The sequence below is a fragment of the Taudactylus pleione genome, unplaced genomic scaffold, assembly GCF_031769625.1.
Source record: "Taudactylus pleione unplaced genomic scaffold, aTauple2 ptg000556l, whole genome shotgun sequence".
Classification (NCBI taxonomy): domain Eukaryota; kingdom Metazoa; phylum Chordata; class Amphibia; order Anura; family Myobatrachidae; genus Taudactylus; species Taudactylus pleione.
Genome location: NW_028284958.1, coordinates 7,449,593 through 7,476,015, shown reverse-complemented (window position 1 = coordinate 7,476,015; position 26,423 = coordinate 7,449,593). Strand labels below are relative to the sequence as shown.

Below are 26,423 nucleotides of genomic sequence, written 5' to 3'. Positions count from 1 at the left end.
TTTCTGTGATGAAACATGGAAAAGGAACTTTTTATATATTTATCATAAACATCATTTTGGCATCTAATAAAATGGAAAATAAAGAGGATAAATGCAGCTGACTTTTGCTTGTTTCACGGTTTGTTTATCTGAGTCTTCAGCGGAAAAATAAATCTACATAACTTAAGACGACTAAATATGGAGTGTCCAGGCTGCAGGAAGGAAGAGATTTATATAAGCATAGTAATAAGAAGGGAAATAGTGTCATTTTTAACTCTGCTTCTTTACAAAGGACGTCCTAAAACATTGGCTGACTGTATATTACAGCTTGCTCTGCTTCTCCTGATATATAGCAGAATCGCTATAAAATTGTTTAGTGACATCTGCTTTATCCTCACAATTACAGTAGGTAAACCTACAAAACTGCATCACTGAGCAGCCGATATATTTGAAAAGTACTAAACATGCTTTGCGATAATATAAATGGTACTTACATGTTTCCATAGGGAACAGTCACCCCAGCCACAGGACCTGTATCACAGCCGAGGAAGAGGAAGGACACATAACAAGCGGTGGACACCAGGTTTACCATCATGGCCATTCTGATTGCCCCCAGAGCAGACAAGCTTAGTTTCTTAACAAGAAGTCCGCCCAAGAAAATGCCAAGGCATGCACACGGTATTGCCGTCATTCCTAGGAGAAGCCACAGCACAGTTATTATGGGATGGCGGAATCATGCATTGCTTTATGCAAACAAGTGTGGTTTCCAGAAACTCATTATGAAACAGATGGTTTATGACAGAGGTTCCCAAACTCTGCCATTAAAGTCCAGGTTTTAAGGCTATCCATTCTCAAGTCCAGATGATTAAATCAAATTAACTGAGGGGTCTAGTTACTAAGCAGTGTTAGGAGACAGAGTGAAAAGTGATAAGGTGCCATCTCACAGGCTTTGTTTGAAAAATGACAGTTGGGAGCTGATTGGCTGGCACCTTATCACAGACTTGATCAGTTTTCACTCTGTCTCCTAACACTGCTTAGTAAAAAGACCCCTGAGTTACTAATTAAGTCACCTGTGCTCAAGCATGCATATCCTTAAAACGTGGACTGTAAAGGCGGAGTTTGGGAACCTCTGGTTTATGGGTAAAATGGTCCTGAAGGCTGATTTACAAAGGTGCAAAACAGTAATCCTGCAGCGCAGATGCAGTTTTCGGAAGTCATGCAATTGTTGTTTTGCAATTTCACATGTTCACAAATGTTCGAAACATTAAACACAATGGGGCTTTTGTAATGGAAAGTGCAGGTAGAACACACACTGTAACATATAATCGATCTGATTGCTCTAAACTGATCTTAATAAATGCAGACAACCTTTAGGAGCATTTCAATTCTCATCAGCAATTCTCATCAATGTGCTACAAGGTGCATCCAGAACGGTGGTGAAGGCACTCTGTGATGATGCGTCTTTGCACATTTATCCTCTCACCTCACATAGGCGCACAGGAAGATGAGGGAAGAATCCATACCATGCTTAGCAGTAATGTATGCAGCTGGACATCGCTGTAATCTACAGCGGCACATTGCTGAGGACTGAATTGCTCCCTAGAAGTGGCATATTTCAGTTATATGAAGCTAGGAAAAACACACTCTAAATTCATTTATTTGCTGATTTGCACCATTTATTCATTTGCAAAAATAATAAGTAGAGAAATGTTTAAATACTCAGATACTGAAAATTTGTTGTTTGGTTTTTGAACCTAAAACAGGTAATTTACTAAATGCAAAATATTCTGATGTGCAGCACGTTGACTGATAATATTCCGTGATATACAGTGGTTGGGGTAGCAAATTGGCTTAGCAGATATCCTTATGTCCCAGATGGGCCATGTCTTGGGCCTTTGACTATATGGCTTTGGCTTGGCTGTTTTCTCAGATGATGTGTTCGCTGATTCTTCCTCTGCACATTTGGCATTGTCGCCAAAGTTTCATTGTTGCTGTTAGATATCTGCTGATCAGGTATATGGATAGTCCTTTGTTTCGGCCTGATGGCTTTCACCTGGTTTTCCTGTTTCTGGAGAGTCTAGATAGGGGTTTTAGAGGGGTGGCTGTTTTTAGTATAGTGGCAGATTAAGTTAGTTAATCTCGTGTAGCGGGAAAGAACAGTACAGTGACCATCTCATCATTAAGGGCGGGATGCAGCAATGGGAGAAATGTGGTCAAGCGCCGATAGCATTTTTCATATGCACCAAGCCCCGGAATGCAATGCACTCTGGGGCTTGGTTGCAGTGGGTAACGCCTGATGGCGTTACCCAATAGAAGCCTATGGGCTTCTATCGGGAGAGTGCTGTGAGAGGGATCCAATCGGATCCCTCCCAGCCTCCTCCCCTCGCAGCACGTGCATCCTTCTGCGCATGCGCAGTAGGACACCCGAGGGACTTCTGGGTCATAGACCAGGAAGTCTCTCCATCGCAAAGGGCCGCTCTTACAGAGAGAGTGTTCCTTTGTGGTGTCCTTCATGCATACCGACATGCATTTGAAGGGTGGCGGTTGGCATCATGCATCCCACCCAAAATCTTGAGGTGCTCTCCCCGCAAATACGTGGGTTAGCCTCTTCCTACCCTACTCGGGCCAGCGGCACCACCAGTCCAAGTGGGCCTTGTGATTTGTATCATTGGAAGGGGAGTTGGATACCTCAAGTGGAGTTTGATGGTAAGAAGAAGGCCCCCATCTAGGCCTGGTGTGTTGTTGACGAGTTATGGTTAATTGCAGATAAGACAGGTTGTTCTTTCTTTCACAACCATACTATCCCATTTCATTAAATAAAATTAAATAAATAAAATAAATAAAGCTGACACTTTTTCCCGCCAATGGTTGTCTGTGGGCCTGAATCACTATGGAACGCATCTGCGAATTCAATAGCAATTACGCACGCAGTTCAACTGCGATAGTATGCTAATTCATTGTGATCGTAAAGCCATACGCAGCAAGGACGCCCACCTTACCTTACACATCCGTAATGTATAGCAAGTCTGCAAAACCATCAGTACAATCGAGTACACAATCGGCCTCACGCACATTTGCACAAGCCCTGACCTTACTCAGAAATTGCTAACTTCCACGCACGGTATAAGGCTGCGTAGGCCATTGCAGCGGATAATTTATGAACGCCCATGCAATGGCGTTGAAACACAGTGGTACGCCTGCGTTCGCCCAACCACCCCCCACAAACGGCACTTCCTGTAAATCACTCTGTGATGGATCTGCGTAGTCACTGCGACCCCAGTCCAGATCGCAATGGCTAGTTCATGCACGTGCAGTAAGCAACAATCTGCCGATTGTGTGTGTAATCGCAGTTGCCTACAGAAGTGAATCAGGCCCTTTGTCACCATTTTAGATAAGCTATGTTTTCGTTAAATGTCTGGGAACTGTGGCTGACATCAGCAGTTTATGCCTTTGATTCACACTGTTGTGAATCAGAGGCAGATCCCAGCCAGGATCATCAGCACTTATGGAGCAAGATTATGGAGGAGTGAAGGGGGACATTCCCATGGCCCCTCTCCTCTACTTCTCCTCCCATGGTTTCCCTCAATGGCTTCAAGTCTCACCCACCTGCTTTGACTCCCCCTTTCCACTCTGCCCAACCCTTATGTGACATGTTGTAACATTCTGTGAAATGCTAAGTGAGCCACAATAAATTCTGTACGATTATTATATTATACTGGACTCTAAACAGCATTCTACGTCTTAGAGCAGTGGTGAGAAACTTGTGGCGCTTCAATGGCTGTGGAGTAACACATCTCAGCATGTGCTGTCTGCACAGTAGATGTGGTACCCACTTCATTAACATTTACAGGCAGACATTGGCTCTCCAATCCTGTTTTGTTTTCCAGCTTTTTGCATGGAACTTCATTATGCATCCTAGGCATTTGTCTCTTTATCTGATCTGTCTGCTGTGTAGGTAATTTACACAGTGCAAATTATTTACTGCACTGTGCAAGAGCAGCTTTGGAGTTGCCGTGTGCCTTAATTCTCGTAAGGGAGTCTAATTCCTTCCAAGGCACATAAGTTTATGAAGCAATATAGCAATGTCCATAGAGGAGAAGTTAGCACAGGAGAGGAATTGGTTGAACATTACCCTAGTAGAGTATGGTGTAGGCATCTCATTTGCAGTACAGTGCAGAACTGTTATTCAAAGTTAAAGAAATGGCAAATGTTATGGATAGTTCTATTTCCACTCTGCAAACATTGGAGATCAACGTGTTTTAATGGGACCTATTGTGCGTCACAGTTCAGCAGACGAGTTTATTTTCAGGCAAACTCCAAGCCACGCAATGAAACATTTTTAACACACCCCAATTTTCCACATGTAATTAAAGGGGTCCTCCTTTCCCCTCCTCTCTCATGAGTTATTTTGGAAATAGATGACACAAACTTGATCGTTAATTTAAGTTAAAAATAGAAAAGTTAATTTTATTGATAGGGGTGGTCATAAATAGGTTGTTGGTTGGCATCTCATACATATGTATAACATGTTGTACAGTGCCCCTTTCATAAATGTGCACTTCTCCAATCACAAAGACAAGCTTCCAGAATGCTTAGACATCTACTTGAAGTGCGCTGTGTGAGTCACGGCCATTTTACAAAGCACATCAAACGCATTTTGCATATATTGTAGGCTCCTGTATGTGTTAATGTAAAAGTAACTCAATAGATGAATATTATAATGAAAACTCTGTGTGTCACTGGAATATATCTAATTAACACCTAAGCAAATACTTCACAAATGCTCTTGCTAGATTAAGCCGTATGTAGCTAACAAAGGCAAGGTCAAGTAGCTTTCAGGTTCCTGAAATGTGCTTCATTTCACTGTCTTAAAATATGTAACAGTTTCAAGATGAAGGGTCAATCACCTGAATTACTGCAAGCCCCAGCTAATACACTTTTGTTCTAGCAAAGCCATAAACTTCAGCAACATTATGTTATGTCCCTGGGTCATTAAATGTTATGTTTTACAATTATGGAACAATGACAAATTGCCCTTCAGAAACGGAAGGTGTAAGGCTAGCTGTACAGCGCAAATAACAGATATTTCTATTTCTGGTGTTATTCTTCTCACCTAGCAGCTGATTGGCAGATGAGGTTGTCAAGTTAAATTGTTGCTCTAGGTATTTTCCCAGGAATGCTGCAAAGCCAGCGACCACGGCTATCTCCATGCAGGCTGCAAGTACGATGCAGGTGAATACGGGGTTGGATAACAGGTGCTTTGTGACTTTCGGAATGACTGTAAGGGAAAAGAAACATTTAGGTCACACGATCAGAAAGCAGCTGCATTTTTTGTTTTTTTTTAAGGCTATTTTTGTAGATTTAAATCTATATATTGATATATTATAGAAAGAAAAAATAGGGGCTGAACTATTCCTGGTAAAAAAGGACATTTCCATCTACAAAAAGGGCTCACCTTATATATAGTATTTAGTCACAGCAAAAATCTTTTTCTGTAATAGCTGTGGAACCGGATGTTTAAACCAGACTTCCAATTCTATAGATAGGACATGTCCAGTAGAGCTAGGCATATTGTCGACAGTCCAAATGTTGACACCATAATGTTGAATATCAGACTGTCGACACCCAATATATCGACACCTCCAAAATGTTGACAATCAAAATGCCGCATGAAGTGTTGATACAGTTAAATGTCGACCCATGAAATGTCAACAATATAATTTTTTAAGGTTAGGGTTTGGGGTGGGCTTAAAATTGGGTGTCGACATTATGTACTGGCTATTGACATTTTGAACATGTCAACATTTGTCAGTGTTGAAAATGCCGCACACACCAGAGGCACCTCTGCCTCTTATGGGATAGCCATCTGAAATCAGGACAGTCCTACCGAAATCTGGACAGTTAGGCAGCAGGCAAGTTATCACATCTCCTGGTGAAAAATGTTTAGTAACAGCACAATACAAAGCGTATAAGTAAAAATACCAACCTCTTGCCCCTATAGTATCATCCCTTTCAATTGAATGAGGTCCGGTTTTTATCGTAAAATGCCACTCAGTTTAGCCTTATTTGTAGCTAAAATAAGTCATGAGTTTGACAATAAAATTACATTGGGACTGCTTCTATTACATGTGGTCCTTTTTTTTACTATTATACAATGCTCAGTGTGCGTCTAGAACCTATTTCTCTGCTGAAGGCTTTACTTTTAATGAGACCTGTTTGGCTACATTGCTGGCAGACTCACCTCCTGTAATCATTTAGCTGCAATCCTCCCTCCAAAAAAATAAATCCTAAACCTGCCACAACATTAGACCCCCAAGACGACTCCATAGTAAAAACCTGCCCCAAGTCAGTCAATTCAGGGCTGGTGCCCCTCTAGGGAAGGAAGTGAAGGGTACAAAACCAGCATGCCATTACTCATGGAAATGTACGAAGCTCTAGAAAGTGTTAAATTGGAAAGTGAAAAACTACCAACCAATCAGCTCCTAACTGTCATGTTACATGCTGTGTTTGGAAAATGACAGTTAGGTTGGTAGTTTATCACTCTCCAGTTTATCACTTTGGGCTTCCAACTCCAGGTTATTACTATATTTTAATTATATGACGCCAGAAAGACTCTGCAGCACCGTACATAGGGGAAAACGTGTAGTACAAAAAGGTGCACAAGTACAAAATGGTACAGACAAAAACATAAGGTTGTTCAGTGTATGTACATATAATTACATAATAGCAGGGCTCAGATTATATCATTATATGAGGAATACAGTGGTAGCCTGTAGCGGCACAGACACAGTCTCAGGGTATTTTTTGTGAGCTGCGCGGAGGATTTACAGGGACAGTGCTTTCTCGCAAGCTCTGTCCCTGCAAGCGATATTTGATACATCCTTGTGATGTATTCAAATATCGCATTGGGAATTTGGGCAATATTACATCCCATCTGCAAGTGAGATGTATAATGTGATAAATATGCCCCTAGGGGTAGATAACATTTATTGTAACTAGAAAAAAAACTAGAAGTATTTATTCATTAAAAATATACTATATTTAAAGAATGTAGGGGAGATGTATCAAATCTTTTAGAGAGATAAAGTGGAGAAGCTGCCCATAGGAATCAACAACTTCTAACGGTTCAAATCCCAACAGCGGAAGCCCGGCAGAGGTGAAGATCCTGACTGCTAATTAGGTAAGTATCACTAACCTAATTCCCTAACCTAAACCTCCTTTATGGGTGCCTAACCCTAACCTCTCCCCAAGTGCCTAACCCTAACCCCCCTCTAAGTGCCTAAGCCTAAACCTAACCCCCCCTTCCCCGCAGTCAAAAACAAATTTTTCCGGGGGGGTGCATGACCCTAACCTCCCCCCGGGGGTGCCTAACCCTAACCCCCCCTTCTCCTAGCCTAAACCTAACCCTCCCGGGGGGGGTGCCTAACCCTAAATCTTCCCGGGAGCCCTAAAACCTAACCTTCCCCCTCCCTTTATCTCTTTCGAAGGTTTGATACATATCCCCTATGTATGTGGTGAGATCTGGGATGTAAGTGCTAGACATTACAGGGCTGTATGTGGTGAGTTTGAGGATGTATGTACTGTACTAGGCACCGGATTGTGGGTCTGAGGGCCTGATTTAGAGATGTACAGTATGCTAACCTAATGGTTAGCAGGCATCTTCGATGGTAAGTGGTCTGCAATTGCGCAGGACCCATTCTGCGCATGTGCAGAATGGGTCCTGTGATACCACATGGAGTTCCCCCAAGCCTGATTGACAGGCAGAAGCGTTTGGGGGCCGGTGCAGGGGCGGGGACAGTCTGCATTCCCGGGAAATGGGGGTGTGCCGTTCCCGTTTTCTGGGAGTGCTGAAGCTAGAGTCTGCATCCATGGACGCAGACTTCCTGGCCTCACAAGCCGCTAGGACCCGGTCAGGCTGCGGTAAGCTTCAGATACCGCAACCTAACCAAAGGAGTAACCATTGCAACCGATGCAGCAAGGAGGTGTCTGTTTCCAAAAGAGACCCTCCTTTTGCATTTGAGTTGGCTGGAATTGGACAGCTACTTCTGTGCGATGAATGTGCTAGGCATTGGGCTGAAGATTAAAGCTTAATAATAGCTGCACAAGCGAGTCTGAAATCTCAGATACAGATGTGTCCTTACTAAGCTTTGCTAAAATCGTGCAAAAGACCCCACTGTCTCACACCCTGTGGCAAAACATAGAAAAATCATGCCATACAGTATAATACACTGATCAATAACATACAGTACATGACAAATGTACAGTTTGACAACTTGATTTTCCACTTCTAGCCCCATTGTCAGTCTTCTGTATACACAGCAATGTTTATTAGTCTTCACAGTCTTTGCTACTTTTTTCACTAGCATGAAGCAGGGCTGGAATTGGCACCCTATAGCCAGAATCGCAGATGTAGTGCCACCCACGGCATTCTCTGGACGCTCCAAACGGCTGACTGTAGCCAAAACAGCCCCCCCCCCGGGCAGCGCTGTTGTTCCTGTCACTGGCAGCCCCAACCCCATGGCATGACGTCAAGTTACAGCGCTGGTTTGATGCTACTTTTCCCCTACTATTATGCTAGTTTTTGGCTAATATGCTAATGTACTTTTACGCATATATTTGTGTAAATGTTGTGTAATGACATGTGCTCTGTTAAGTATCATACAGTAGTGACGGCAGAGTAAAAAAACGCTCGCAAAACCTTACTGCGAGTTTGGCGCCTATCTATTGCATACTGTATGTATGGTGCTAAGATCAAAGCTGTATCTTTATTTTAAATAGGCTACAGGAACCTTTCTGTAAACATTTGTGAATGGCCATAGTAGCTTGTTTCTATACAGTAACTTGTATTATAGTTTAAATGGTTCTTTAATCTCTTTCTGACTTTGTAGAACCCAGTCTACTGTAAAGAGCCAGCGTTTTTCTAAGGAACAATTATTGGCTTCCACTGTGTGTATCATATTAACCCCTTTCAAACATTAGAGTCTATTTAAGAACATAAATTTGTAAACGATTACTTTGAAATGGGAAATTTGCCTAATGGATCCAATATAACATTTTCTACATCAGTAAACATCTTAATTATTTTAATGATAACACAGCTTGATCTAAAAGTCATCTTAATGTATGCCAGCACTCCTTTGTCTTAATAAGTAGTGACTAATTTTGCACAGAATTAAATGTGATAATCTGTTTAACATTTATTTCAGTGAAGTGACGGTAAGGCCTTCCTAGCATTCATGCTGCATGTTAAAAATGTAAACATAATAGGCTTCTTCAATGCAGTCGCTGCATTTAAATTTGATATTAAGGAAAGGTCTATTACTTGCAATGTCCAATAAGCTGGAGATCAGAAGGGAAAGCAGATGTGCTCAAAATATATGACCGAATAAAGTACTTATCAGATACATAATGCTTATTTATCAGTCTAAGATATTTTTATTGCTGTGGATGATTTTAACGGTCAGCAGTCTAAAGCAAACCAACAAAGCTTGCCCACTTGCCCTTACCCACTTACAAAAAATGTCTTTATAAGTGTTTTTTAATTCTAGTAAAGTGTATAACTCGGTTTGGGCATGAAACCTATGACTTGCACCTGCAGGGGGAAGAGGAATCATCTTTTGCTTGCGGCATGCTCAATTTACTAGCATACACTCCAAATAAATACGAGGTGGTTTATGGCGTATCACGTTTGCAGTGTGTCAGCGTTTTCATAATGACAGCTGGTAACCAGCCTAATACTTTTGCTGCAGTGCCAGCGCAGTCTTACAGCATAGGTTCGCCAGATCCTGAACACTTATCTTGTACTTCGGCAAGAGAGGTAAGAACAGCAAAGCAAAAAAACGGAACATTTCAACATTTGTTTAGTGATGATTCATATAGGCCACATCGCAACCAACCATGCCCAAATATGCAACACAAATAAAAAATACTGGGGTCTATTTACTAAGCAGTGTTAGAAGACAGAGTGAAAAGTGATAAGAAAGTGATAAGGTGCCAGCCAATCAGCTCCCAACTGTCATCTCACAGGCTGTGTTTGAAAAATGACAGTTGGGAGCTGATTGGCTGGCACCTTATCACTTTCTTATCACTTTTCACTCTGTCTCCTAACACTGCTTAGTAAATAGACCCCACAGTACCTATGAAAAAAACCCAATCTTTTTGAGTAAAAGTAGGTCCCTTTTTGAAAGGTAATAGCCCCTTTGGCCAGGTCTGTCGCTAGATTATAGATTTCAGCAGCCTTAATCCACTTATGTCTTTCGTGCATATTGGCTGATTCAGAGATGTAGGTAATGCCGATATTTACGCAGTTGAGCAATTATCGGCTGACTGTGCATGTGTCATGGACGCACTACGCTTACCTTAGTGATGCCGCTCGCAGCGAGCATTTCTTCGTAAAGTGATTCACAGTCAGGGACCGCTTGGGGGCGGTGTTGGGGAGTGGCAGCGAAAATGGAAATGGTTCTTAAACTCAGTAAACAATCTGATTATTCTGCATTAGCTTACCAGGTCCCAAAGTCTGGAACAATCCACCAGAGTTTGTTACATCTGCCACCAACCTAAATTCTTTCATAATTATAAGTTTGTGAATAAATGTAATGCATAATTGACTTTTTCTGTAACCAAAAATAAAATCTTTAGATGATGTACCAGGACCAAACAGAAAAAAAGAGGAATTTCTTAATGGCAAAATATTTTATAAAGTAAATAAATGAAAATATCATTCTATTGATCTGTCTTCTGTATTATTCCTTTATGAACTATGTAAAAAAAAACACAAACAGTGCAGTAGTTGTCATAATAACAACATGGGATATTCATTATTCTAAAAGGATGGACTGGAATAGACATAAGGCTGATAACATAGACTGGGCCATAACTTGGATTGTTGGAGGTGTACCTTTGCCCAGGGTGCATAGCTCAGAGGACATCACTGTTCCTGTCCTACAGCACCTGAATGTGGCTTGCAATGTGCATGGAACGGCACCCTGTAGCCTTGCAGCCCAGAACCCTACAGCCTGTACAGCTGCCCTGAACATCCTAAGGACAATCCGAGCAGTGCTGTACTTTCTGGTGCCAGCGGCCCCACCCCTAAGCATGACATCATGTGGTCAAGGGTGCAAAATTGGCCTGCTCTGGAACTGGACCTATACAAAGTCCAATTTCTTATTTGATAGTTCCATGCACCTATTTGCATAAATACATGTGATGAATGATTAATATACCAGCCACAGTCAGGACTCATTGGTAATTATCGTTTGGAAGGACGATTCAGTTATGGCGTGTTATGGGGCTATGGCCAATTTTATCCCAATGATTCATTTAGGTATGTACCATTATATAGTCTGCATGCTCAAGAATATTTGTGAATCCCATATACAGTAAAGGTTATCGCCAGCATGTATTGGTAACAGGGCTGCTGAGACATAAGGCTGGTCTGGGAGATACAGAGAGGGCATGGCTAATCCAGTAGGTGTTGTCACGCCCCCTCTGAAGATAATCAATGAAAAACACTATGCGCGCCATTGCAAAATGATGGTGCACATTGCGGTGGGAGGAAATTTGTGTTTATTAATAACTGGCATGGGCGCCAACTGGGCCCCTAAGACAAGCCAAGTGCCAGGTAATTAGTATCCGCATCCCCACCTCTTGGCAACCCTGGTTAGCAACAAATATATTTTAAGACTAGGGGACTGATTCTGCAAGGATCGTAATTGCAGAGCTGCACGCAGGCAGCTTTGCAATTGCGATCCTTGCTGATATGGTAAGGCAGCAGGAGGCATCACGCCCCCTGTGCATTACTTACCCGAGCTGCGTTGTTCAACACAGCATCAGACAATCTGCGTACCATCGGCCGGATGTGGTGACCCGTGGGGTCCCGCAGCCGGCTGACGCAGTTTAGAGGAAGAGGCGAGGAAAGCTCCGTCAGCCAACAGAGATCCTGGCATCTTCCCTCCCTCGCAACGGTAGCGACACGCCTCGGTTTCGGGAAACAGAGGGCATTGCCGCCCCCTCCCTGACCACAAACGGCAGCAGACTGTCAATCACTGCCAGTCTGCGAGTCGGTTAGCAGGACCCATTCTGCACACTCAAAGAATGGGTCCTGCGCCTGCGCAAGTTCCCAAACATCGGGAATCTGTGTTCAGCAGTTCACTAGCGTGCACTGCTGGATCAGGCCCTAGGTTAGCAATAGTGCACAATTTTGCACAGCAAGAAATATAAAAAAGACTATAATATCCAAGAAAAGACAATAAGAACTGCATTATGGGCCTATTCATCATTGGGGGCCGTAAGCATTCACCTCACCGCATGGGATACTTAACACTAGAGCTAGTAGCTGCATTACTTATCAGTCTCTGGGGCTGGCTTAGGCGCATGCGTGACCTGAGGTCACGCATGCGCAAAGCCGCCGGGGAGGCAGTGAGGAGGTGATCCCTCTTCGCGTCCCCGGAGCTCCTTCCCATAGGAAGGAGCGGAGCTCCGAGATTAAACGCCATCTGACGATGGCGCTTGTTCTTGCAGGCAAACTCTAAAAGCTTTACGTTTTCGGAATTTGCTGAATATCAGGTGGTCCTATTTGAACCCCTGATGATGAATGGTCCGGTAACTTAAATATGCGGAAACTAGCGTTTCTGCATGGTTACTGGGCCATTTATCATATAAACAATTAGGCCCCTTAGTGTAGAAAATTCTATTTACATTACATTTACATTGCGCCAGAGTTTCATTTTATTCTTACAACAAAAGAGTGCATGTTTGTATATGTGTGACAGACGTATGTCTCTATTAATATGGATTACGAGTATGAAATAGTTTAATTGCAGTAGTGGGCTTCATGCTGAGAATGAGCGAGGAAGTTCCAGAAATATTCAATTCTAATAGCTCTTTATTTAGTTTCTCTTATGATTTGCTCCAGGACTGTGGTGTGACCAGTACAAAGTACAAGTGCATCTTTATTGAATAATATTTCTTTTGTGATCCTTCGGGGTTATTATAATGAGGGCACAAACATCTTTATACTGTGGTCATACAGATATGAGGTAAAAAAAACATTAAAAACATGGCTAGACCCTCATTAGTTCCAGTGATAACCTGCTGGTACCCAATGTCATTAGGTGATCCCCTGCTGACTGCCCTTCAAAATGAACCAGCTTTATTGTATGATGAGCAAGTTCCTGTGAATATTAAACAAGAAATTAGCTGGAGGACAAGGAAGGACATTTTAGAGGACCACAGGAGGGATGTTCATGCTTGTTATGTCGCAAAAGGTAGTCAGATGAACCTTCTTTATTAACCCCTTTATTATTGAAAATGTCACAAATTCGGGAATTAGATATTCAGCTTGTTGATAATGAAATGAACTCCTGTGCTATCTCTATGATGCCATTATTAAGGCATTAAGGACCTTATTCAGAGGCGGTCGCTCGGGAGCGATAGGTCGCACCCAAAGTGATCGAGAATATGCAAAACGAGCGCTCAGTCACAACAATTGTGGAAATACCCACAAACAATGGAAGCACATCTCCTATCTCTATGGTCTAATTCAGAGTCGGTCGCAGGCGGCAACCTACGTCAGCACGATTAACACCTGTTACATTGTTAATTGCCTACAAACATCGGTTGAGACAGAAACCATCGCCAGCACTCGCAATGCTTAAGGTAGACCTTGGGCTACCCTTAGCTCTGCGAGCAGTAGCGTCGTTATTGCAACTAGATGACGTGTGTGATGGCTCTCTCAGTAATATATGCACGCCCTTAAAACGCCCTTTTTAAGGTCAACCATGCCTGCGTGCGCATAACCACCCACAAATGGCACGAAATGTCAATCACAGCTACGACCTCGTAGTGAATAGCGAGCAAGAGGATTGCGGTTGGGAAGACAGGCTTGCGCACGCGCACTGCCATGTACACACATGCGCAGTTGAAAAAAACATTGCTCGCTATGACAAATCGCTCCATGCGACCGCCTCTGAATGAGGTCCTAAGGCCCTGATTCAGAGCCGGACGCTCTGACAGAGCGCTCGCTCTGAATCAGGGCCGGGCTAGTTCTTTTTTAGAACGGCCTACTGGCCGCTCGCATAGCTGTGGGTGACCACCCACAGCTATAGCGAGCGGCCAGGAAGATGGTCGTAATGGTCAAGACCATCGCGACCATCGGGCTTTCGACGAGACCCTTGTGGTAGGGTCTCGTTGCCGCAAGCACCAGAGAGATTTCGGCTAACAGAGCCGAAATCTCTCCCACTGACATCACTCGTGATGTCAGTGGGGCCGCCCCCAAACGGAGGCGTTCACATGGGAACACCTCCGTTTGGGCAGCCACTCCCCCGGCCCGCCAACCAAAGGGGGTGTGCTGTCACTCAACAGTGACAGCACGCCCCTTTGGTACGAGACCCAGAGCGACGGATTGCCCGTCGCTATCCGGGTCTCGCGCATGCGCACGACGGAACCGGCTCCGTCGTGCGCATGCACACTGGCCCACCATCGACCCGGTTGCGAGCGCACAGCACTTGCGACCGGGTCAGAATCAGGCCCTAAGTCCTTTACCGAGATGGCCGCCTGTAATGCTTCTGTGTATGGCGCCATCTTCTTGACTGTGTTTGAGCATCATGGTACTACATGGCTGTGTAGTACTCAGCTCTGGGGACATCACCATTTACCCGCATACTGCTGCATATAAATGACCGGCTGGTCCTCTATATGGTTCCATATTACCTCTGCTACCTGTTTTGATATTGTGAGTATGGCTGTACATCTGCATCTACACTATGTAGACAAAAGTGATTGGACACTGACAGCAAATAGATCAACAATATTTTCTTGCCGTCAGTACTTCGTAGGCCCACCACGTGCAGTGATTACTGCAGACACCCTTCTTGTCAAACTGTCTACAAGTTCCTGGACAGCAGCAGTCGGTATGTTTTGCCATTCCGCCTTAAGTACAGTGACCAACTATGACACTGAAGAAGGTCGAGTCAGCCTAGAACGCACCCATCGCTCCAATTTGTCCCAGTGGTTCTCAATGGGGTTAAGATCTGGAATCTGAGCTGGCCAGTCTATCCGGGTTAGCAAGTTTCCTGTATTCCAGTCCAGCATTGCTCTGGAAACATGACAGGTGGCATTGTCGTCCTGATAAAAAACATTTCTTGTTTCCGTAGAACTGCAAGTGCATGGGCCTCCCTATGACATGGCCATTTGGAACTCGTGTGCAATGGTACGCATGGTATGCATTGTGCTTGCGCGGAGGGTGTCCAATTACTTTTGCCGGGATGCAATCGGGAAACCAGCTGACGTGATCCCGACAGCCTGCTTCACGACTGCTTTATCCCAGCGTGTGTGAAATGACAGGTGTCTAAATCTAGACGCTTGTCATTTTCCCGACGCCGGGAGACAGGCACCCGGCATCCCGATCGAAGGGATGCCGGCCCTGCGAGCGGACAGCTGCGCGCGGGGGGAGGGTTAGGTTTAGCGCACCCAGGGGGACTTAGGGTTAGGCACTTCCCCGGGAGGGTTAGGGTTAGGCTAGTGGGAGGGAGGGTTAGGGTAAGGCACCCGCGGGGGGGACGTAGGGTTAGGCACCCCCCCGGGGGACTTAGGTTTAGGCAGCGGGGAAGGGTGGGGGTTAGGGTTAGGCACTTACAGGGGTGATTAGGGTTAGGCACTTGGGGGGAGGTTAGGGTTAGGCACCCCTAAGGAGGGTTAGGGGGGTTAGGTTAGTATATACTAACCTGAGGACGACTGTCCATCTGTCGGGCTGCCGCTGCCGGGAATCAAGCCATGCGGCCGGTGTATTTCATACCGATTCCCTTTTGCCTATATATAGTAGGGTAACAATAAACCTGCAACCCTGGTTAAGTCCTACTGTGTGGCCCACTTCATATGCTGATTCTGCTGGTGTTTATTAGTCACCTTAGTGTGTGTCACAAATAGTACACATATCAACACAACTAACATTTTATATTTTTCAAGCATGATAAGCCGAATAATATAAAACACCTAATAAGTTACAAAAGAAAGACAATAATTGCCTGAAACTTTTTTTGCTGACTGCAAACAGCGAAAAGTGATTTTCGTACATAATGTTATCACCTTCTCCCCATCACCATGGTATGGGACCCAGAGAGTAGATTTATTATAGCGCTAGACACCCTAACCATGCATCCATCAGCCATTACATTAAAACTACCTGCCTAATATTGTGTAGGTTCCCCTTGTGCCGCCAAAACAGTTCTGACCCGTTGAAGTATGGACTCCACAAAATCTCTGATAGTGTCCTGTGGTATGTGGCATCAAGACATTAGCAACATATTCTTTAATGTCCTGTGAAATGCGAGATGGGGCCTCCATGGCTCGGACTTGCTTTTTCAACACATCCCACAGATGCTCAATTGGATTAAATCTGGGGAATTTGGGGACAAGTCAACACCTTGAACTCTCTGTCATGTTCCTCAAACCGTTCCTGAACATTTTTTGCAGTGTGGCAGGGTGCATTATCCTGCTCAAAGAGGCCACTGTCATCAGGGAAAGCCGATGTCATGGTTTACTTGGTCTGCAATAAAGTTTAAGTAAAAGTAACATTCCCATGAATGCCAGGATCCAAGGTTTCCCAGCAGAACATTATCCTGAGCATCACAGTGCTTCCTGTTTCTGCCAGTTTGCCTTCTTCACATAATGCATCATAGTGCCATCTCTTCCTCAGGTAAATGACGTACATACACCCGGCCGCCCACATAATGTATAAGAAAACATGATTTATCAGGCCAGACCACCTTCTCGCATTGCTCCAATGACCAGTTCTGACACTCAATTGCCCATTGTGGGAGACTTCGGCGATGGAAAGGTGTCAAATAAACACTCTGACTGATCTGCAGCTACGCAGCCCTATACGCAGCAAGCTGCGATGCACTGTGTTCTGTCACCTTTGTATCACAGCCACCATTAGCTTTTTCAGCTCTCCTGTGGGATTGGACCACACAGGCTAGCAGTCACTCCCTACGTGCATAAGTTACCCTTGGGCGCCCATGACCCTGTCGCCGATTCACTGGCTTTACTTCTTGGGCCACTTTTGGTAGGTACTAACAACAGCATGCCGGGTACGTTCCACAAGACCTGCCGTTTTGGAGATGCTGTCACCCAATATATTCCCAATAATAGCTACACACCTAAGTCCATCCAGAGAAGCAATTATTTATGATCCGTATGTTGCACTGAATGTATGACTTCTTGATAATTAAGCTTGTGTCTGCCAAAGGCTACAGCCATTTCTCCGATTTCCTGAATTTTATTTATTATCATTTATTAAGTTATTTAAATAGCGCACACATATTCCGCAGCACTTCACATAGGGGTCAATCCAATTAGGTGTGAATTGCGAGTTGCTGTTTTCTGTTCGAATTTGCATAGTTTTGCAATCCAATTAGCAACTTGCACTGAACAAGTCTGAGTGAATTCGCATTTTTCCATTCGCACTTCATGAGGGTGAGAGATGGAGAGGAAAATATATATTTTAAGGTTAAAAAGTCGGGACACCGTGCTGAACCCCTTGGACACCCCCCTCCCCTAATGATTAATTAGGTATTTGGAAGTTTCCTATTAGCTTAATTAGTCCAAAAATTACATGTCAGTTTTTTGGAGTTAAAAATAAATGGCATCAAATACCCCAAAAATCTACTTTTTCATTCGTACCCCAAATTTACTTACAGTATTTAATTGAAAACTATATATTTTCTCTCCTTTTTTTACAATGTTTCAATGTGCCCTCAAAGTACCCCAAAATCACCTTTTTTTCTACTTTTTTTTTGCATTTTTCGTTTAATTCGTTTGAGATTAAGCGAAAAAAGTTTGCTATTTATCTTTTTTTATTTTTTTTATTTTTTATGACACCATTTCAAAACCTACAGTACTTTCCTAATGCCCGCAAACAGCCTTCTATCAGTCCTGCTACCAAAATTATCAATTTTGGGGGATCCAGGAGAGTCTCCCCACTTTTTCAAGCATAACTCTCAGTCATTTCGAAAAAAACCTCCGCTGCGTGTACCGAGAATAGGCATTTTTAACTGGATTGGAGAATTCTTGGGAGCGCACATTTGTGCGAAGTCTTCGAGTTTCATGAAACAAGCTCGCTACTCGCAATTCGCACCTAATTGGATTGACCCCATAGAATATTTAGTCATTCACATCAGTCCCTGTCCCACTGGAGCTTTCAATCTATTTTCCCTACCACATGATCACACACACACATATACACTATTATTTTTTGTCAGAGACCAATTAACCTATTTGTAAGTTTTTGGATTGTGGGAGAAAACCAGAATACTGGAGTAAACCCATGCAAACACAGGGAGAACATACAAACCACACATAATTGACTCTTACCTCAGAGGTTAAGAGTAGCACTGATGCTACAGTATGTATTGTTTTATTGAACAACTTAAGGTGCAAAGAATAAACGCACATTACATGTGATGTATCCCGCCACTCATCGCATGCATGCTGGCATTAATGACATCGGTATGCATGAAGAAAATCGCTAAGGACAGCTCTCCTGTTAAGAGTTGTCCTTTGCGATAGAGGGACTTATGACCGATAAGTCCCTTTGGCGTACTTCTGCGCATGCGGGGAATGACGCACACGCCGAAGGTACACTGGGAGGGACCCTGTCAGTGAACATTACAAAGAGAATCCCATAGGTTTTAATGCCGGAGACATTACTGAAGGAATGGGAAATTTGTTCCCCTCCGAGCACTATATGGCTGATCTCTGCAGATGAGCCAGTGCAGAGATGAGCTGCAGCAGGGAGAGACTGATCCATACTTGCTGACTTTATGGCTGCGCAGCAGGGGAAATGGCTGCGGCAATGGTGGGCGGTGTTGGGGTGTGCTGGCAAAATTGTGTCATTGTGACCCCACCCCATATTTGCCAACTCTCCCTGATTGTCAGGGAGACTCCCTGATATAGCAGCAATCTCCCTGTCTCCCTGAAGAGTCTAGCAATCTCCCTCATTGCATCTTACAGTCATTATGAAGCTGTTATTAACAAAAAAACAGATATATATACTTTTAAATGGGATGATTAGTATCATTTCCCTGCATTGGTTATAACTTAAGGCACAATGGGGTAGATGTATGATAGCGGCACTTAACGTGTCGCTATAATGCTTCCCGCTTCGCCACTTTACCGAGGCGAAGCAGGAAGCACATTACCGATGAGGTGTAAGAACATCTCATCGGCCGGAGAGGGGGAGCATTAACTCCCCCCTCTGGCGCATCCCGCTAGAGACCACAGCGCTTCAGCGCTTCAGCCTAGTGTTGATGCGATGTGTCTCTGTCCCGGCCGGCTCCACTGAGCATGCGCGGGATCTCGCAAGTATCGTGAGATCCCCGCGTGCAGCCTGGAGCCGGCAGCCGCCGCAGCAGGGACAGCGCTGTCCCTGCTGTGCGGATAGGCTAGCGCCAGGCTGTAGCTGTCGATAACGTCAGTATCAGCAGGCCGAACGGTCAGACGATCTGACCGTTCGTACCTGGCCCAGACTATCGGAGCTACTATCTTGTAGATAGCGCCCCTGTCATTTACCACCCAGACCCCCGATCATACATCGGGGAGAAGCGGTATCAGCGCACAGAACGTTACCGCTTCTGGGCTTCATACATCTCCCCCAATGATCCCTATGGCTACATGCATTTTCTGAAAAGCATCAGTGTGTTTTCATGAACAAGTAGCTCTTAGTAACTGCTTTGGGGCTCATTTACAATGACAGGCGCATACTGTATGTCTCCCCCTTGTAGTGCTTTACTCATCTAATGCTACATCCTGCGTTCTGTCTCTATAAACATAATGGGGTGTAAATGCAAAACGTGTCCAAATCTATAGACAGAGATGACGAATCATTTTTTTGTGCACATGCATGTACCAAACAGTAATAATTGTGCAAAAAAAAAATAATCAATAAACGATTCCCCCTATCTGTATATCAGCCACATAATGTATACACATGGCATGTCAATCTGATTTTTGAAGTACAAGTTATTTTATACTTAAGCATTAAGTGCAAGCACTTTTGTTTCAAATATCTGTTTTTCTATGTGTTATTGCTTTGTATTATTATTATTCTCTGGGGACTGTAGTATTGCAGAGTCCATTGTGCATTCAAACTGCAAAGTTGAAACCCCAGCGGGAGTTAAACATACACTACTTGCAGCACATAAAGAGCACTGAGGCACAGTGAGAAGTGGACTACACAGACAATAATCCCTCATTCTCGCAGTGTAGCCGCCTTCAACACAATAAGAAATGAAAATATAAATAAAACATCAAGGATGCTGGAATCTTCAGGCAAAATGTTTGTCTTCAAGCAGAAGGTTGTGAATGCTGTCAAATTCAAAACAGCATTTCCACTGCTGCTTGCGAAGGGTAGTACAGTAATTGCATGGAAAAATAATTGTCTCTTGTTATCTGCAAGGCTTATCATAGACACATTTTTTCTAATGATGAAAATTAGTAGCAATGATTCCTTTGCAGCTCTCTTGTTCAATATTTTGAAGACTCAAGCCTGGAAATATCAAGGGAAAGCTATTACCCTAGCCATAATAATAATCTGTGAAAATATCTCCATTGTAATTGTGATGCCCCATAAAGGTGCTCCCCTTCTCAGCCAGCCCCTGTGTATGTTTTAAATAAACTTTAATACAGTACATTGGTGCCAGTGGGGGGAACTGCAGCAGGCGTCTGGAGACTGGATCCCGGGCATAAGTTAGCAGGGACTGGTGGCAATTGAACATACGGGCACTCAACAGGAGGGGTTAAAAAGAGGACTCACCGGCCATTGGACATCGGTTGGGAGAGCCTGGAGAGGATCGGAGCTGTGCTGCTGATCAGCCGTCAGACCAGAGGAGCCAACGCGCTGTTAACCACGTCTTGCCGAGGAAAAGGCTGTGGGGGACAGCAGGGAGAGCTCCAGACCAATCGGGCAGCAGTGTTCCTGAGCCGGCCCCGAAGCTGAGAGAGGTGGAGCCAGTGACAGTGGCTGGGCAGAGCAAGTAAAAGGCCAGCCTTCTGCCTAGTGCTTTGAGGAAGGGATGCAGACTGGAGGCGCGGTCTCCATACTGAACAGGGAAGAGACTAAGGCCCTGATTCAGAGCCGCTCGCTATTTGCGGTCGTTCGTTCAAAAACAAGGGGTGGCTACTCAAATGAACCGTTTGCACTTTGCGGTCTGTTCACGCCTCTAAGTCTGAACGAGCGAGCAAAACTTGCGGTTGTAATTTTGACAAAAACGCCCCCTTGCCGCTCGCACCATATGTCATGTCCGCTATTTATTTGATTAATCGAGTACATCGTACAGCGTATGAACTGCTCGCTATTCTTGTGGTTGTTTTTTTCAACCGCTATTTTGCGAGCAGTTCTGAGTAAAAAAAAAACAAGTGACATGGTCAATGACGCTCCAGTTTTAATTATGCACACCCATAAAACGCCCATTTTGACCTTTAAGCACGCCTGCGATCTGATCTCCACTCCCCGTTTTCAAGCACCTTCCCCTGTTACCACCCACATACGCCTCCTCCTGTCACTCAAATTAGCAGGCATTCGCTATTTAGCGAACAAACGATTTTCGGCCGCACAGACTGGTTCGCGCATGCATATTACAATCCGTACGCATGCGCAGATGTGCGAACATCGGTCAGAACGAGCGGCTCTGAATCAGGGCCTAAGGGCTCTATTTATTATCAAAATTTTTACTAAAATAAAGTGAAAAAGGGTGTTTTCACACCCTTTTCACATTATTTTAGTATCACCTACACTTACTAAAGGGCAATTGGAGTAGAATTCGTAAAATTCTACTCCAACCCCTAAGTATCACTTATTTTTAGTAAGCAGATCGCATTTCCCAGAATTGTAATGGGAAATGTGATCTGTCTGGTAGTTACTAAAAATAAATAGTGAAGGTGGCATTATCCCGGGTCTCCCCCAGTTACCAGACTCCTACTCTGCTCTAAAGGGCAGAGCACAGCCGGGAGCCGGTCCCAGTGATCAGCTCTGTGGTCTAAACAGACCGCAAGCCGATCTCTGCTAAAAAAATAAAAAATTTACTTACCTGACTCCATGGACTGGTGGTTGGGGCTCCGGTGATGTTCTCCCTCCGGTCAGTTGGTCTTCCATGCTGCACTACGGCCCGGTCCTCAGGTGATCAGGTCCCAGTGCAGTATGGGATATCAGCTGACCGGAGGCATGGAGGACATCACCGGAGCACCGATGACTGCAGGTAAGTGCTATTAAGGGAGGGGGGGTCGCGGGGGTCCGCAATTGCGGGGACGGGGCTTAACAACAGGGGCGGGGCTTAGCACCAGGGGGTAGCAGTGGCGGCCGGTCGGCGCATGCGCGGGCACTTTGTCACAGTATTTTTTGAGAAAATACCGTGACTAGTGTGCGGAGGGGATTCGCAGGGACAGAGCTTTACGCAAGCTCTGTCCCTGCAAGGGATTTGTAGTAAATCCCTGTGGTATTGCCTGAATTCGCAATGTGAATTCAGTCGGCAATATCACACTACAATCTGCATTACCATTGCCCCAATACATAAGCAATTGACTGTAGCAATCATGCAATTTGCAATCGATTGTGTATAAAAATCTTTCTCTTTTTCAATCGATTATGGAAATTCTGCAATCTGAAATCGATTGAAAAAGGGAAAGATTTTTGTACACAATCGACTGCAAATTGCATGATTGCTGCAATCAATTGCTGATGTATGGGGGCCTTAAGGTGGCCTCAGCAGGAGTGACATCTGAACCCCCCCCTCTCCCCTTCCTTTAATCGGAGTAGACAGGAGAGCTGTGCAGAGGATCGGTTGTTAGTAACTGACGTAGATCAGGAGCTGCCTGGGAGCTGATCGGCAGGAGAGGTACAGGAAACCCCCTCTTTATTGACTACTTGTCCAAAATACTACTACCCTCACAGCCTTCATTAGTGCAGAGAGGGAGAGATCATCTGTGAGGGGTGAATGAGACTATCTAGCACCACTGATATCGACCAGGTTGGCCTGCATGCACAGTCGATGGACGATGGACGATATCGTCCATATGTGCCCGCGCATCGCAGGTCGTTGGACACCGAAAAATGCACGATATGAATGATAATGATATGATCGATATCATTATGGTTCATATCGTCATTTTAATCGTACTGTGTGCACGCACCATTATTGGTTAAATTTAGTTTAATAAGTAACTTCGGTAACTTCGGTAGACTAATGTTTAGTTTAGGATAGTGCAGATATATCAAGTTACATTTCAAGTGTTTTTACTATGATAGACAATAATATTACTAAACCAGTTGAATACTGTATAATGGTGTGAAATTTGCTTACTAATCTTTGTTCAAAGGAATTCTGCAAGTGTGCAGCCTTCCTGTACAATAAAAAGCATTGTATTATTTATTGTGTCACTTTACCTTGTTTGGGATTGGGGACCCTCTGTCTCTCTGCTGTGACTGTAGAAAGCTCAGAAGATAACAGGCACGTCTCAGACAGCACCCACCACACTTAGGGCTCTATTTACTACAATCCGCATATTGAATGCAGATTGTAGTGTGATATTAACAACTGAATTCGCATTGCGAATTCAGGCAAAATCACAGGGATTTACTACAAATCACTTGCAGAGACAGAGCTTGCGAGAAAGCTCTGTCCTTGCGAATCCCATCCGCACACTAGTCACGGTATTTTCGGAAAAAATACCGTGACAAAGTGCCCGTGCATGTGCCAACCGGCCGCCGCTGCTACCCCCCCCTCCCCAGCGCTAAGCTCCGCCACCAGGCGCTAAGCCCCGCCCCCGTGATCGCAGACCCCCCCACTTACACTTACCTGCATGATCCGGGCCTCTGGTGATGTCCTCCATGCCTCTGGTCAGGTGATATCCCATACTGCACTGGGACCCGATCACCTGATGACCGGGCCGCAGTACAGTATGGGAGACCAGCTGTCCGGAGGGGAGTCGTCAGCAGAGCCCCGATCACCAGTCCCTGGAGTCAGGTAAGTAAATTTTTTTTTTTACTATATTTTTTTTTGCAGTGAATCAGTTTGCGCTCTGTTTAGACCACACAGCTGATCACTGGGACCGGCTCCCGCCTCTGCTCTCCCCGTTAGAGCAGAGTAGGAGTCCGGTAACCAGGGGAGACCCTGGATAACACCACTTCCAGGTGGCGTTATTATCTCAGGGTCTCGCCTGGTATTTTTTTCAGAATTTATTTTTAGTAACTGCCAGACAGATCACATTTCCCATTACAATTATGGGAAATGCGATCTGCTTACTAAAAATAAGTGATACTTAGGGGTTGGAGTAGAATTTTACGAATTCTACTCCAAGTGCCCTGTAATAACTATAGGTGATACTAAAATAATGTGAAAAGGGTGTGAAAACACCCTTTTTCACTTTATTTTAGTCAAAATAATGTTAATAAATAGAGCCCTTAGGGCTCTATTTACTACAATCCGCATATTGAATGCAGATTGTAGTGTGATATTACCGACTGAATTTGCATTGCTAATTCAGCCAATATCACAGGGATTTTTCTAAAAATCTCTTACAGGGGCAGAGCTTACGATAAAGCACTGTCCCTGCGAATCCCCTCCTCACACTTATCACGGTATTTTCGCAAAAAATACCGTGACAAGTGCCCACGCATACGCCGACTGACCGCCACTAAGCCCCGCCTCCCGTGACCCCCCCTCCTTTAAATACACTTACCTTCGGTGATCGGGACTCCGATGATGTCCTCCGTGACTCCGGTCAGCTGATCTCCCATCCTGCACCGGGTCCCAGTGCAGGATGGGAAACCAGCTGACCGAAGGGAGGACACCGGAGTCCTGATCACTGTTTTTTTTTTCACTTTTTTTTTTTATCATCAGTGATCAGCTTGTGGTCTGTTTAGACCACACAGCTGATTACTGGGGCTGGCTCCAGGCTCTGCTCTGCCTGATAGAGCGGAGCAGGAGTCCGGTAACCAGGGGAGACCCTGGATAAAGTCACCTCCAAGTCGTTATTATCACAGGGCTTCCCCTGGTATTTGTTCACTATTTATTTTTAGTAACTTGCACACAGGTCACATTTCACATTACAATTATGGGAAATGTGATCTGATTACTAAAAATAAGAGATAATTAGGGCTTGGAGTAGAATTTTATGAACTCTACTCCAATTGCCCTTTCGTAACTAGGTGATACTAAAATAATGTGAAATGAGTGTGAAAACACCCTATTTCACTTTATTTTAGTATAAATAATGTTAATAAATAGAGCCCCTAGAGTCAGAAAAATAGAGTAAGAGGCAGAAAAAAAGTTCACCTAAAAATAACATTACCACTTTCCAAAACACATAGCATGGAGTGCCGCAGTACTTACTATTAAGGAACAGGCATTTATTTGGGGTAGAAGATTTTATAATGTTCCACCCTGTCCATGTTTTATGGATTTCGCAGAAGGATCAGGGCATCCAGCTGTGTCTCCAACTTAATGATGTCCCATTCATATTTACAGGCTGGTAACGTCTCTTGTATGCTTTTATTGCCATAGTTATTGAGCAAGAAATTTTTTTAATGCAATTTCCTGCAATGGTTCTATGTCTGTACCTCCTGTAAAAGGCAAGTGCCAACAGCCTCAAATATTATTGTGCGAGTCCTTTTCAATGTACTTATTTTTCAAGAATACTGATCATAAGAGAAAATTTTAAAGGTTTCCTGTAGCCACTGTACCAGGCTGGTCAATGTAAGCTGACATCTTTGTCTAAGTCATAAAATAAATAATGGTAACCCAGCAAAGCAAATAACACACAAAATGATATACTATTCTTATTAATTTAGTGATCAAAATAATCTAGCATTAATTTACTTTGTAGGAAAGCAATAGCTTAAATCAAACATTTACAGTAATTGTTGATCTGTATGCTAATCGGCCAAACTTGCCTAGTCTCACAGAAGTTGTGGGAGGCTCACAATTTTTCGGGTAGTCCCCTGCACCCCAGAAAAAGTATTATTCTTATGCCGTGTGTTCCTGATGATGGACTCATGAACATTGACATTATCCAGAGCAAGAAAGGCTACTGTAGTTCCTTTGATGTTACTCCCGGAACATAGCATAAATTGCATTTGGAGTAATTTTTGTTGACCTAGCACTCCTGTGTAGAATTATAATGAATTATAATGGTGTTGAATTTTACTCATTTATACATTATCTGCCTGATGAAGCCAAAATTTCCTTTGATCAAGGCAGCAAAGACTCCATTTTATATTTTTTAAATAGCAGGGCCACCCATACCATACCAACAAGTGACTGCCCTGCCACTGATTGACAGACCTGACTCTAATTAACCACTTAACTGAACTGATAATCCCAGAAGGTCTCCTATTTTTTCCAACAAAGAAATTTATTGTTGATAATTTTGATCAAGTTATCCTTTGTTATTTA

At 44.0% G+C, this 26,423-nt stretch overlaps 1 protein-coding gene across 2 annotated transcripts in view; it reads right to left on the bottom strand.

Moving 5' to 3' along the window:
* LOC148481887 (solute carrier organic anion transporter family member 3A1) overlaps positions 1-26,423 on the bottom strand; it is a 92,329-nt gene that overhangs the window by 41,867 nt on the left and 24,039 nt on the right. For both annotated transcript variants that reach the window (XM_088452855.1, XM_088452856.1), the window contains exons 4-5: positions 5,093-5,257; positions 474-672 (exon numbers count right to left, since the gene is read on the bottom strand). In XM_088452855.1, the coding sequence (XP_088308981.1) occupies positions 474-672; positions 5,093-5,257 (364 nt within the window). The remainder of the gene's footprint in view (positions 1-473; positions 673-5,092; positions 5,258-26,423) is intronic.